The sequence below is a fragment of the Carassius auratus genome, chromosome 27, assembly GCF_003368295.1.
Source record: "Carassius auratus strain Wakin chromosome 27, ASM336829v1, whole genome shotgun sequence".
In the NCBI taxonomy this organism is placed as follows: domain Eukaryota; kingdom Metazoa; phylum Chordata; class Actinopteri; order Cypriniformes; family Cyprinidae; genus Carassius; species Carassius auratus.
Window position 1 is genome coordinate 5,035,322 of NC_039269.1, and position 12,477 is coordinate 5,047,798.

General features: G+C 42.0%; 1 protein-coding gene across 1 annotated transcript in view; it reads left to right on the forward strand.

Moving 5' to 3' along the window:
- Window positions 1-9,341, forward strand: part of LOC113046243 (myomegalin-like) — a 25,869-nt gene extending 16,528 nt beyond the window's left edge. The window contains exons 12-25 of the mRNA XM_026207187.1: window positions 911-1,000; window positions 1,169-1,372; window positions 1,898-2,056; window positions 2,138-2,242; window positions 3,049-3,186; window positions 4,046-4,225; window positions 4,672-4,860; window positions 4,936-5,124; window positions 6,722-6,773; window positions 6,888-6,976; window positions 7,996-8,064; window positions 8,341-8,447; window positions 8,869-9,008; window positions 9,307-9,341. Coding sequence (XP_026062972.1) covers window positions 911-1,000; window positions 1,169-1,372; window positions 1,898-2,056; window positions 2,138-2,242; window positions 3,049-3,186; window positions 4,046-4,225; window positions 4,672-4,860; window positions 4,936-5,124; window positions 6,722-6,773; window positions 6,888-6,976; window positions 7,996-8,064; window positions 8,341-8,447; window positions 8,869-9,008; window positions 9,307-9,341 — 1,746 coding nt within the window. The remainder of the gene's footprint in view (window positions 1-910; window positions 1,001-1,168; window positions 1,373-1,897; window positions 2,057-2,137; window positions 2,243-3,048; window positions 3,187-4,045; window positions 4,226-4,671; window positions 4,861-4,935; window positions 5,125-6,721; window positions 6,774-6,887; window positions 6,977-7,995; window positions 8,065-8,340; window positions 8,448-8,868; window positions 9,009-9,306) is intronic.
- Window positions 9,342-12,477: the final 3,136 nt, after the last annotated feature.

Sequence of the window (12,477 nt, forward strand, 5' to 3'; positions counted from 1 at the left end):
ACACACACACACACACACACTCACACAGACACACGCACACACACGCACACACATGTACACACACACAGACACACACACATGCACACACATTCACACAGACACACTCACACACACACACACACACATTCACACAGACACACTCACACACACACACAGACACGCACACACACAGACACGCACACACACACTCACACACACACACACACACACACATTCACACAGATACGCACACACACAGACACGCACACACACAGGCACGCACGCACACACACACACACAGACACGCACACACACTCACACACAGACACTCACTCAGACATGCACGCACACGTGTGCGTACACACACACACACCACATCACATCACATGAAATACTTGCTAAAGATTCAGTATTGATCAACCTCATAAACTAAAAAAAAAAAAACACATCTCAATAGCTTTTTGACTGAATTTCAGGTTTGTAGTTTGCTGTGTATTAAAAGTTGTCATTTGTAAAAATCCTGTGAAGAGACGGGTGGATCTGCTGATTTTAGTTACTGTATCTGTGCTGTATGATTGACTTGATTATGAAGTAGAAAAACATGAGTTCCTTATCTGAGCAGATCTTTTGAAGAATGTGGGTCACCACACAGTTGCTGGTCCCATTGACTTCTGTTGCAGGGAAATAATGATCATTTACATTTTTGGGTAAACTGTCCCTTTAATTATGATGATTTTAAGATTTTTTTTACTTCAAAATATTAGAATAACTTTAAGTTAGAAAATAAAACCAAACTAGCAATTAAGAAGAATTAATTCTTAAGAATGTTTTATGAATCCAGTCCTTGTTCATTCCAGTTTTCAGTCACTTTTTTCTTGTGTGTTTGTGTGTGTGTGTGTGTGTGTGTGTGTCCTCACCTGTGTCTGTGTAGACTCAGGAGCTGTGCTGTGTGATTGAGGGCCAGAACAAAACACTGCGTAAAATCACAGAGACCCACCAGCAGCAGCTGCAACACACACAGGTGAGCACACACACAGATTGGGAGACAAACACACACAAAAAGGTGAGGACACACACACACACACACACATACACACACTGAAGCCGTGACGTTGGAGTTGCTAGCATCAGGCTGTACTGTGTGCTCTGCAGCTGCTCCTGATGAGTGTTTCCCTCGGTTTCTCTGTAGTCTTCACACGGCGCCGTGGACTCGGGTTCGGTTCTGGGCTCCCAGAGTTCTCTGTTCTCGTGTCAGCTGGAGTTGGAGGCGAGTCAGTGCGCTCACAGACTGACTCAAAGACGTCTGGAGGATCTGAAGCGAGAGCGAGAACGACTGCAGAATGACCTCCAGGAGGCGCTGCAGCACAGAGACGTCAGTCACAAACACAACCAGGTGAGTCTGCTTCACCTGCGCGCTGAGCCCAGATGATCTCACCGTGGTGTGAACACATCAGAGTGCTGCAGATGTCACTGTTATAGGTTTGTTTGTTCATGTTTCACTGCTTTCCTTTGATTTTCTGCATAAGCATGTGACACTAGTATGATCATGTTTTTCTGATGGTGGCTGTCTTTTCTTGGTGTAGATATGTTTTTTGTAGTAATTTTTATTTACTGGTTGCAATTGGTTTTGTTATAATACATATTGTTAATATTTTTCCTAGAAGAACAGCACAGGTTGCCTCGATGAGGAAAACATAATGGATATGACTGTGAATGAAGCAAAATATGAACCGATCACATAGAAATCATGTAATGACGGTCCTCAGTCCTGTAAATATAATGTGAACATGATCTGTAGACAGTGAGAGTTTTGGGGCAACACCAGAAATAGATGAGACAATAGGAATGTTTCGGAAACCATCATTGTTTCTGTGATTCTGATTGTGTGTGTGTGTGTGTGTGTGTGTGTGTGTTACAGGAGCTGCGTGAGATGGTTGAGCAGCTGCGGTCTGAGCTGCAGGTCAAAGTGTGTGAGCTGAGAGATTGTGAAGCCTTGACTCGCTCAGAAATCACTGACCGGGACAAAAGTATTGCACAGCTCCAGCAGAGTTTATGCCGCAAAGACGCGCTGCTGCAGGTCCCTATCTCCCTTATACTGGAATGAAGACGGGACCTTTCTTGTGTTTTGTGTCAAACTTCAGCTTTGTTTTACTTCCAGGAGTATGCAGAGCTTGACTCGTGTGACTCCAGCAGTCGCGAGGAGAGAGACGCGCTGCTGCAGACGCTAAGGAGCCGCATCCGAGACAGAGACGCCGCGCTGGAGGTGTGTGATCCATCACATCTATTCTGTCCTGTCTGGCTCTTGTAGACCCCCCCACACAGGAAGTTAGGTAGCTCTAATTAAAATCAAATGTGACCTTGGACCACAAAACTTAAGTGTCAGTTTTTCTAAATTTGGATTTATACTTCATCTGAAAGCTGAATAAATCATCTCTCCATTGATGTGTGGTTTGTTCGGAGGACAATATTTGTCTGAGATACAACTATTTGAAAATCTGGAATCTGAGGGAGCAAAAAAAAATGAAATATTGAGAAAATCATCTTTAAAGTTGTTCAAATGAAGTTCTTAGCAATGCATATTACTAATCAAACATTAATTTTGATAACATTTACAATAGGAAATTTCCAAAATATATTCATGAAACATGATCTTTACTTAATATCCTAATAGTTTTTGGCATAAAATAAAAATGTATAATTTTGATCCATAAAATGTATTTTTGGCTATTGCTACAAACATACCCCAGCAAATTAAGACCTAGGGACCCTTTGGTCTGTGTATTTTATGTGTCTCCTTTATTTGACACCCCTGATTCAGATCATCAGCTCGTTAGGAAAGGGCTCCATGAACTGAGCTGAGTGTGTCAGATAAGAGAGACCGGGTTTCAGGATTGAAACCACTGCACTATTCACACTGTTATTGCATCTTCTGTCACGTGATAGTGAGGTGATGAAACCTCTATCAGTGAGTGTGTGTTTGTGTCTGATTCCTCAGATCTACTCAGGTGATCAGATGCACCACTTTCCTTTTCTTCTGGAAGTCTAGCTGAAATCTGTGTTGTGTTTCAGCGTTCAATCGATGAGAAGTTCCTCTGTCTGGAGGAGAAGGACGGTGAGGTGCGTCGACTGCAGCTGGTGCTCCGTGAGAAAGAGCGAGACCTGGAGAGACTGCGCTGTGTCCTCAATAACAACAACGACACCATCACGGTGTGTGTCACGACCAGCACTGATGCACACACTGGCTACGTTTAAACCAATAACCAATAATCTGTTTGTAATCGGATTGACTGCTCAGTCAGACTGAAAAACCTTCATGAAACTCCTTATGCGATCCGACTGAACTCGATCAGAATTAAATTTCGATTCGATTGAAGGGGGTGGTTTATTCCTCTTCTAACACCGTTGAGAGCCCATGTAAACACTCGATCAGACTGAAACCTGAAACTGAAAGGACTGTGCTTGTGCAATTATGCAGAAATAGCGTTTTGATGTATGATGTTCGGAACAACGGCTCTTAATTTTGAATAAAGGTGTGTATGAATGAGTGTCCTGTCATTATAAAACTCTCCTTTACTTGGCAGCTGTGAGGTGGAGCAGCACAGCCTCCCAGCAGTCCTTCTTTTGGATTCTCATCCACAGGAACCCAGTTTGGGGCGCAGGGAGGGACTTCTTTACTGCATGATAAATATGAGAAGCATGGCACAGTGGTATATATATATATATATATATATATATATATATATATATATATATATATATATATATATATATATATATATATATATATATATATATATATATATCCATAAATAGATAAAATATTAAATTCTGCTCTTAAAAACAAATAAAGAGTGTAGGAGACTGGTTATTATGTGCAAACATTGAAAAAAAAAATCTATTCCGATTTGAAGCTTGTAACATATAAAAGCGCACATCAACCCCATCACTTTATTTAGTGTTCATGTAAATACTACAATCAGATTCATCAGTTTTGAACCTGAACCAAAATTGTGCATGTAAGCGTAGCCACTGTCTGCTTAACTGTGTCTAAACTCTGTGTGTGCAGGGTTTGGATGCTCTGGTGCGCAGTAAGGATCTGGATTTGGAGAGAATGCAGGAAACGTGCCAGAAACTGGAGTGGCTGAAACAGCAGAGCGATGAGAAACACACACTCGCTGTACAGGAGAGAGACGGCATCATTCAGCAGCTGCAGAAGGCGCTGCGCTCACACAGCAGAGAGAGCGAGGTAACACACACACTAGGCTAGTCTCACACACCCTACAGCAGTGCTTTCTGTCTGTTGAAAACATCTGATCACCTCATGAACACAAGCAGCAGGATCTCTGCTTGTCTGATGTTTACATTTCTGCATTCAGCAGACGCTTTTATCTAAAACTGCTTGTTACATTCAGGGAATGTGCTTTATCGGTCGCTTTCAAACCCCTGCCGCCGCTGGTGTTATACTCTACTGGAACGTGTAAACCACAGCTTTGCATCGGATGCACTGATGTAAACGTGCACAGAAACATCTGAAGGATGCATAAAAGCAGCCAATCAGATTAGAGCATTCAATTTCAGCAGCTCATGGCGTTATGCATCAGTCAGTTAATGCTACACACACACCAAACACAGATGTCCCCATGCACACTTTAAACACACATGGCCACTTGTGATGGGTGTGTGTGTTTGCAGGAGCTCAGGTCAGTGCTGCTGGAAGAAGTGTCCACTGCTGACCTGCTCCATGATCTCCAGTCCCATCTGACCATGAAAGAGCATCTGTTTCAGGAAGTGATGTCAGACCGTAGCCGGCAGGCACAGGAACACCACAGACAGCTGACGGAGCTGCTCCACACCATCAGCTCCAGAGATCAGGACATGAAGGTGCAGCTGATTGTCAGTTCATTACTGTCTGCTGGCTGATTTCTTCATCATGTTTGACATGTTCTGGTCTCTCAGGATTACAGCCAGCAGTCGGGCCGGGTGATTTCCGAGCAATCGGGTCAGTTGCAAGAGTTGCGGAGGCAACTAACATTGCGAGAACAGGAGCTGAATGACATGAACAGGCAGCGAGAGAAGGACGTTTCTGCGTCCAGAGAGCTGCAGAGACTTCAGGACGTACTCAAGGAGAAAGACACTTTCCTACAGGTCAAACACACTCACACACACTTGGCGGAACCTCATGAAGGGCGTGCCTTTATAGCTGTTCAGTGAAAGAGAATCAGACTGACTAAAAAACAACTGACATATTCGTCTGCTTTTTCTCATTAAAAGGGGTCATATGTTGCCATTTCAAGTTTTCCTTTGTCTTTTGAGTGTTACATGCTGTTCCTGCTTAGATAAGATCCTTAAGATCCTTAAAGCTAGGGTTGCTGTTATAGACGGTGTTAACGGTTTTACCGGTGTGAAGCACAGACACTACAATTAAAACTGAACGTGGCTGCTCTATGCAGCGTGCTGAACGACAGTCACATCATGGATCAGATTTCATTTATCATTTGAGCAAGAAGAGTGAGGTGTGAGACATACGAGATGAGACGATGACAGAAGAGTTTGAAAAATACATGCAAAAGCACCGGATTTAAAAATATTTAGGATTTTGGATAGCCTGTTCTCTTCCACAGAGGTGGACTGTAGTGAAGTCTTTTTACTTTACTCAAGTAAATGTAAAAAGTATCTGCAGTGTATCAGTGTTATTATATTATTTACTTCACTAAAGCCTACTTTTTACGGCACTTCATTTCATAAATAAAAGTTGTTGTTCGTTTTATCATTAATACTTAACTACATAAAAAATGGACTGATTTCTTGTATTTTAAGTAAATCTTTGAATTACTTTTACTTAGTAAAAGAAAGTAATAGATTTCTAATGTAATTAAGTATTAAATAATGTTTAATATGGAATGTAGTGCATTAAAAAGAACAATATTATACTTTGGAATGTTGTGAAGTAAAGTTTTCTAAAGAAAATTGTCTGAAAGTACAGACACTTGAAGTACTTTTGCAGTAGAGTAAAAATGCTTCACTTCTGTTCTTTTTTTACAATGTGCACCACCGTACCAAGTTAATGATGGGCTGTGCATCAGTGTAACTTTGGTAATGATGGGCTGTGCATCAGTGTACCTTGGTAATGATGGGCTGTGCATCAGTGTACCTTGGTAATGATGGGCTGTGCATCAGTGTACCTTGGTAATGATGGGCTGTGCATCAGTGTACCTTGCTAATGATGGGCTGTGCATCAGTGTACCTTGGTAATGATGGGCTGTGCATCAGTGTACCTTGGTAATGATGGGCTGTGCATCAGTGTACCTTGGTAATGATGGGCTGTGCATCAGTGTACCTTGGTAATGATGGGCTGTGCATCAGTGTACCTTGCTAATGATGGGCTGTGCATCAGTGTACCTTGGTAATGATGGGCTGTGCATCAGTGTACCTTGCTAATGATGGGCTGTGCATCAGTGTAACTTTGGTAATGATGGGCTGTGCATCAGTGTACCTTGGTAATGATGGGCTGTGCATCAGTGTACCTTTGGTAATGATGGGCTGTGCATCAGTGTACCTTTGGTAATGATGGGCTTTGCATCAGTGTAACTTTGGTAATGATGGGCTTTGCATCAGTGTAACTTTGGTAATGATGGGCTGTGCATCAGTGTACCTTTGGTAATGATGGACTGTGCATCAGTGTACCAGGGCAATGATGGGCCAGGTGCCAGTGTACCACAGTAATGATTGGCTGTGTGTGCAGGAGTTTCTGCGGGGTCCGAGTGAGTTGAACTCCACACCAGAACCGGCACAGGGTGAGTTTTCACTGCAGTACCTCCCACATTAGATCAATTAAAATTATTGATTCACTACATTCTGTGTGTGTGTGTGTGTGTGTGTATGTTTGTGTGTGCGTTTATGATGACCAGCCGTGTGTATGAGCAGCTCAGGTGATCTGGATGTACAAGCCATCAGAGATGAACTACAGCTGACCCTTAAGAAATACAAAGAGACTGAGGTAAACACACACACACACACACACACACACACACACACTAAATCAGGTACACATGTAGATCATGTCATTTTTATCTAGTTATCACTTTTCACAATCCATGTCCTAAATGTGGGAAAACCTTTCCTATTACTGTGTTCATTGAATAAATTAAGTGATTTTTAAAAATTCTTTAGTCGGTGCATTACAGTTTTTTACAGACGCTAGGACACATTTCTCAATACTTAGGTCACTTTTGCTAAACTCTTCACACAGTGAGCACAACAGAAGTCTATGTGGGCTAAACTGAGGATCAGTTATCATTGCTTTGGCACAAAATGCATTCAATGACTACATCTTTTCTCATTCAGACACAGCAACTGCCAAAACTCTTTGTACATACAGGCCAATTTGCACATGCTTACATACTGTTTTCACAACTGTTAAACTGATATTCAAAACAATAAAATAATACAAAACTGAATAAGGCAGCAATTTGCTACATTTCTACAGTAATATTTGAATGAAATATATTTTAAATCTTAAAATTAAATGCTATAAAAACAATTATAAATATGACCAACTACATTATTAAATGTCCCTCCTGGACGCAATGAATGCTGGACGCCTGGACATATTAGCAGAAGATTGCCAGGGATGGATCAGGCATGCCAGAAGATTCTTTCATAAGATGTGATGTGGATGAAAACCTGTGGCCAAATGGAGAAGACAAAGTAGATTAGCATTACTATTGTATCTTTAACATGGATGGTGTGTATACAAATTTTTGTATTTTGGAATTACTCAAAATAAAAATAAATAAACAACATAAAATACTGATGAATTCTGCATCATGTCTGATTCATTCCAGTAACATATATTGCAGTGAATTATAAACAGAGATGTGTCCTTGTTTTACACAAGAAAACATTGTATAATGCAACATGTTGTTAGTGTTTTTCAGTACAGTAGCGGGATTTGGAGTCAGAAAGGTTGAGAAACACTGTAGTAATTGTTTTTCTGTCCTTTGTGTGTGTGTTTAGCGGGAGCTCTCAGAGATGCGCTCGGTTCTGTCTGCAGGGCATTACAACACATCAAGCTCTGATCAGCAGGTAACATCATGAGAGAGCACGTGTGTGTGTGTGTTTACGTTCCTCCAGTGTGTGTGTTAGTGTGTGTGTGCTTACGTTCCTCCAGCGTGTGTGTGTGTGTGTGTGTGTGTGTGTGTGTGTGTGCTTACGTTCCTCCAGTGTGTGTGTTAGTGTGTGTGTGCTTACGTTCCTCCAGTGTGTGTGTTTGTGTGTGTGTGTGTGTGTGAACTTGTGTTCTGTGTGTGTGTGAACTTGTGTTCTCTCTGTGTGTGTACTTACGTTCTCTGTGTGTGTCAGTGTGTCCTGCAGCAGCTGGTGTCGGAGCAGCAGGCGCTGAATGAAGCTCTGAGAGCAGAGAAGAGTGTTTATGAGAAGCTCAGATATGTCCAAGGTCAGGACGACAGGTCAGAACTCCAGCACACACTCCGTGTTAAAATCCATCACTCATGATGCTGACCTGAGTGGCAAATAGCAAAAAACATATCATCATAATAATCATAATAAAAATATCATAATAGTCGTCCATGTGATATGACTCTTGCATTCAAAGTCTTCTGAAGTCATGTGATGCTTTGTGTGAGGAAGAGACTGATATTAAACCAGTTTATCACTGAAAACATCTGTCTCTGCTGAAGCTTTCAGATCTCACACTCCTACCTGTGCATCATGTTTCACATGATATCAGCAAGTACAAACATCAGTCACAGAGCAAGTGTGTGTTGATAGAATGTTCACTGTTGTCTGAACTCTTGCTTTAAGAGCTGAAGAGCCACCTGGCAGCTGTGTGTGAGTGGTTCTGTTCTGATGCGTCTGTGTCGTTAGCAGTGCTGAGAAGCCTGGAGCGCTGCACACTGAACTGCACTCGCTTCAGGTGCTGCGCCAACAGCTGGAGGAAACCCTGACGAGGGCCCGCGAGACGGCGCTGGTGCTGCACCGGGCCGTGCTGATCCAGACCGACTATGGAGGTGGGACACTGCAGGGCCACTAAATCTGAATAAACCTCTAGCTCGTCACTGAAATGAAGACACATAACCAGCCAGTACTCGTGTGTGTGGTGTGTGTGTCTGTATGTTTTATCCATTTATCCAAATGATGTTTGTGTCTGTTGATGTTCTGTGTACGGTCTGCCTCATTCATGAATTAGAGTTCCAGAAACGCCGCAGCTGGACTGTAGAACATACTGGCTGTGATTTGGCTCTGGAACAGAAATATAAGAACGAGATGTATGAAGAGAGATTTAGTGTTTGTCTTGTTTCTTTCTAGAATCCAGTAGTGATGAAGATGAAGAACGATTGTGACAGCAGCAGCAGTGAGGAGTTCCCAGACAGCATCGAGGAAGATGAGATCAAAACTGACGGCTCAGAGTCTGGACGAGCACGCAGGTAAGAAGAAAACCTCTGAGAAACAGCTCTTAAAGAAATACTAATTCAGAGTCTCCTGAAGCTCAGGGTTAGAAATGGAGTTGCTCATCTGTTGTACAAACCTTTCCATTACTGGGCCAGATGAAGGCCACAGCTCCTGAAGATTATAGGAATTATTTAAAAGATTCAGCTGCAACAAAATACTTTTGTTTTATGGTTTAATTTCATGTTTGTTGCTTGAAGCTCCTTCATCTCCAATACTATTATACTTTTAAAAGACAACATCTTTAATTCATATACACATTTTAAACTCTTTCCCCAACCATTGATAAGTTATCTTGTCTTTAGAAGACAATGACAGTGCTTCCCCATCACAGACAAGTTTTTATGGCTTCTCGTGTCTTCACTCAGGGGCGCTATTACACATCTTCTGAACAAGTACAAAACCTCCCGAACAAAAACACAAGTGAACAGGACTGAGAAAGGAGCGATCTCTTATGTCAAACAAATGCATGTTAAAAATAATGTAAGCAGCATATAATTAAAAACAACATAATGTTACAGAGTAAAATGTTGATCCAGGAAGTGGTATAATGTCTGTGCAGGTGTTGTTGAAAGCGATTAACTGGATTTATGCTTTGATAATCATACTGAATATTATCCAGATGTCATTTTGGAAAAGAGAAGAGGCTCTGATCTTTATTCTTGTGTTATGCATATTCAAATATTTAAATGGCAAAATATACTGGAACTGAATTTGGAGGGAAAATCATCAAAATCACTGGCGGTGGATGGCAACTTAAAAAATGATAAATGCTGGCAGGGAAAGAGTTAAGAATCTGAAATAATAGTCTTTAGTATTTGTTTGTGGTTAGTGTATCTGTGCGTGTTCTTCTGACAGAGAGCTGAGGAGTTTGGCAGGAAGCTGATGTCTCACAATACATCAGAGCAGAGAAACCAAAGATAATAGTGAGACGGGCTGCTCCTCACTCGCTCGCTCCAGGTACCAATCCATTCCCTTCAGATCGCTTGAGTCTGCTGGCGTCTTCCTGCTTTGATGCAATCGTATCTCTCACAGGAACGATCTGAATGAAGACGAGTCTGGATTAGCAGCGGATGAGGAGGAATCTGTCAGGTGTCGAGGGTCGGAGAAGCGTGAACAGAACGGCCAAACTCCCGTGAGTCTAGGAAGTTTACTGTACGTTTCCGAGAGCAGGAAGAGGAGGAAGAATATTATGATGAAGATGGAGAGGAAGGGGAAGATGTAGGGCCCTCAGGGCAGCGTGGGCCCCCAATGTGAAGCTGCGGGAGGGGGAGGTGGAAGAGGAGATGCACCAGGACCTCATTCTCTGGACTCGAGCTCTGCTGTCTCACGAACCTGCAGGCCCGGACACAGTTCAGGTAATACTCATCAGCCAAATAACTAGCACTGGTTAACACTAACCAGCTTCATTTTCATACAGCAAAGTACAGACTGAAGTACTACATCATTCAGGTAAGAACAGTGGGTTTGTGAAGGATTCAGTGTTTGTTTTGTGATCAGGATGTAGGAATGAAACGAGAGGTCGAGGGTGACAGCAGTGGTTCGAGCACAGGAGGGGGCGGAGCCATTGGCTTCTGGCAGTATGTGGAGGCGGGGCTTCGGGAGCAGGCGGAGCGTCTCCGTGGCGACCTCGCAGTGAGTCGTCAGGAGAGTCGCGAGCTGCAGGAGAGACTGATGGTGTCCGAGGCAACGGTGCAGGCACAGGCCGAACAACTGAAAGACTACAGAGAGCTGCTGAGTGAGGAGACACACACACATACATGCACCATACTTACACATGCGCACACACACATCAAGTGATCCTTATTTATATGACTATTCTTACAATACAAATTCTTTTTAAATTAGCTTTCAGTATTCAACAGGGAAATAGTGTAACTATGTACTATGTAACATGTTAGGGTTTTTTCTCCCGCTGATGAACGATACAAACATTGACAGCCAATCAGAATCTGTCCTATTGTAACGAGCTTGAGAATTTAAAGCCTCATACACAGCTGCGCTGAGAATAAACAGATGATATCGTCAGCTGGTGTGGACACTAATATCATTATCTTTATAGTTATCATTCTTGGTGTGTATGGGCCTTAACAATTCTTTAATGGATTTGAATAATAGAAATGTGCTAGTGTTATGTGTAAGCCAGGTTAAAGAGATGGGTCTTTAATCTAGATTTAAACTGCAAGAGTGTGTCTGCCTCCCGAACAATGTTAGGTAGGTTATTCCAGAGTTTAGGAAAAGGATCTGCCGCCCGCAGTTGATTTTGATCTAGTAGCAATGTAAGTTAATATAATATATTATCTTAATGAGAACTGTCCCTGTGCTGTGATGTTGTGATATTTTACCTAGTAAAATATGTACAAATGACTGTGAGATCGGTGTAAAATTTCCACACATTGCATTTAAATAAACACGCATTTTGATTGGTAATAACAATCATACGTTTTTACGGCGGCAGACCTGACACGACTCTGGCATTATTTTTACACTCACTAGAGGGCACTAAAATGTCAAATGTAAATATAGGTCTTTATAAGATTCTTGCACAAATGACCTATAGGGTCGTATTTTGTTGGAGGACAGGATTGCATAACAGTGAAAGCTAACGCTATGTTTCCTAAAATGTGAAATGTAACGGTCCTAGTATTAAGCCTTTAAACAAATGTTGTCGTCAATAGTGTCAAACGCTAAGATCCAGTAGCACAAAAAGAGAGATACACCATGATCAGATGATAGAGCAGATCATTTGTATCTCTGTTGAGAACAGTCTCAGGACTATGATACGGTCTAAATCCTGAATGGAAATCCTAACAGATAAGATTTTTCTCTAAAAAGAACATAGTTGATGATACTACCTTTTCTAGTATCTTTGACAGAACAAGGTGAATCGAGACACATAGACACACACCATACTAACACGTATACACAACATCCACTCACACACACACTCAACCCCTGTGATTTGTACTGATGGTTCTGTCTCTTTTTTGCCAGCTGAAGCGCCGTGCAACAGGACAGTAAGCAGGTGCA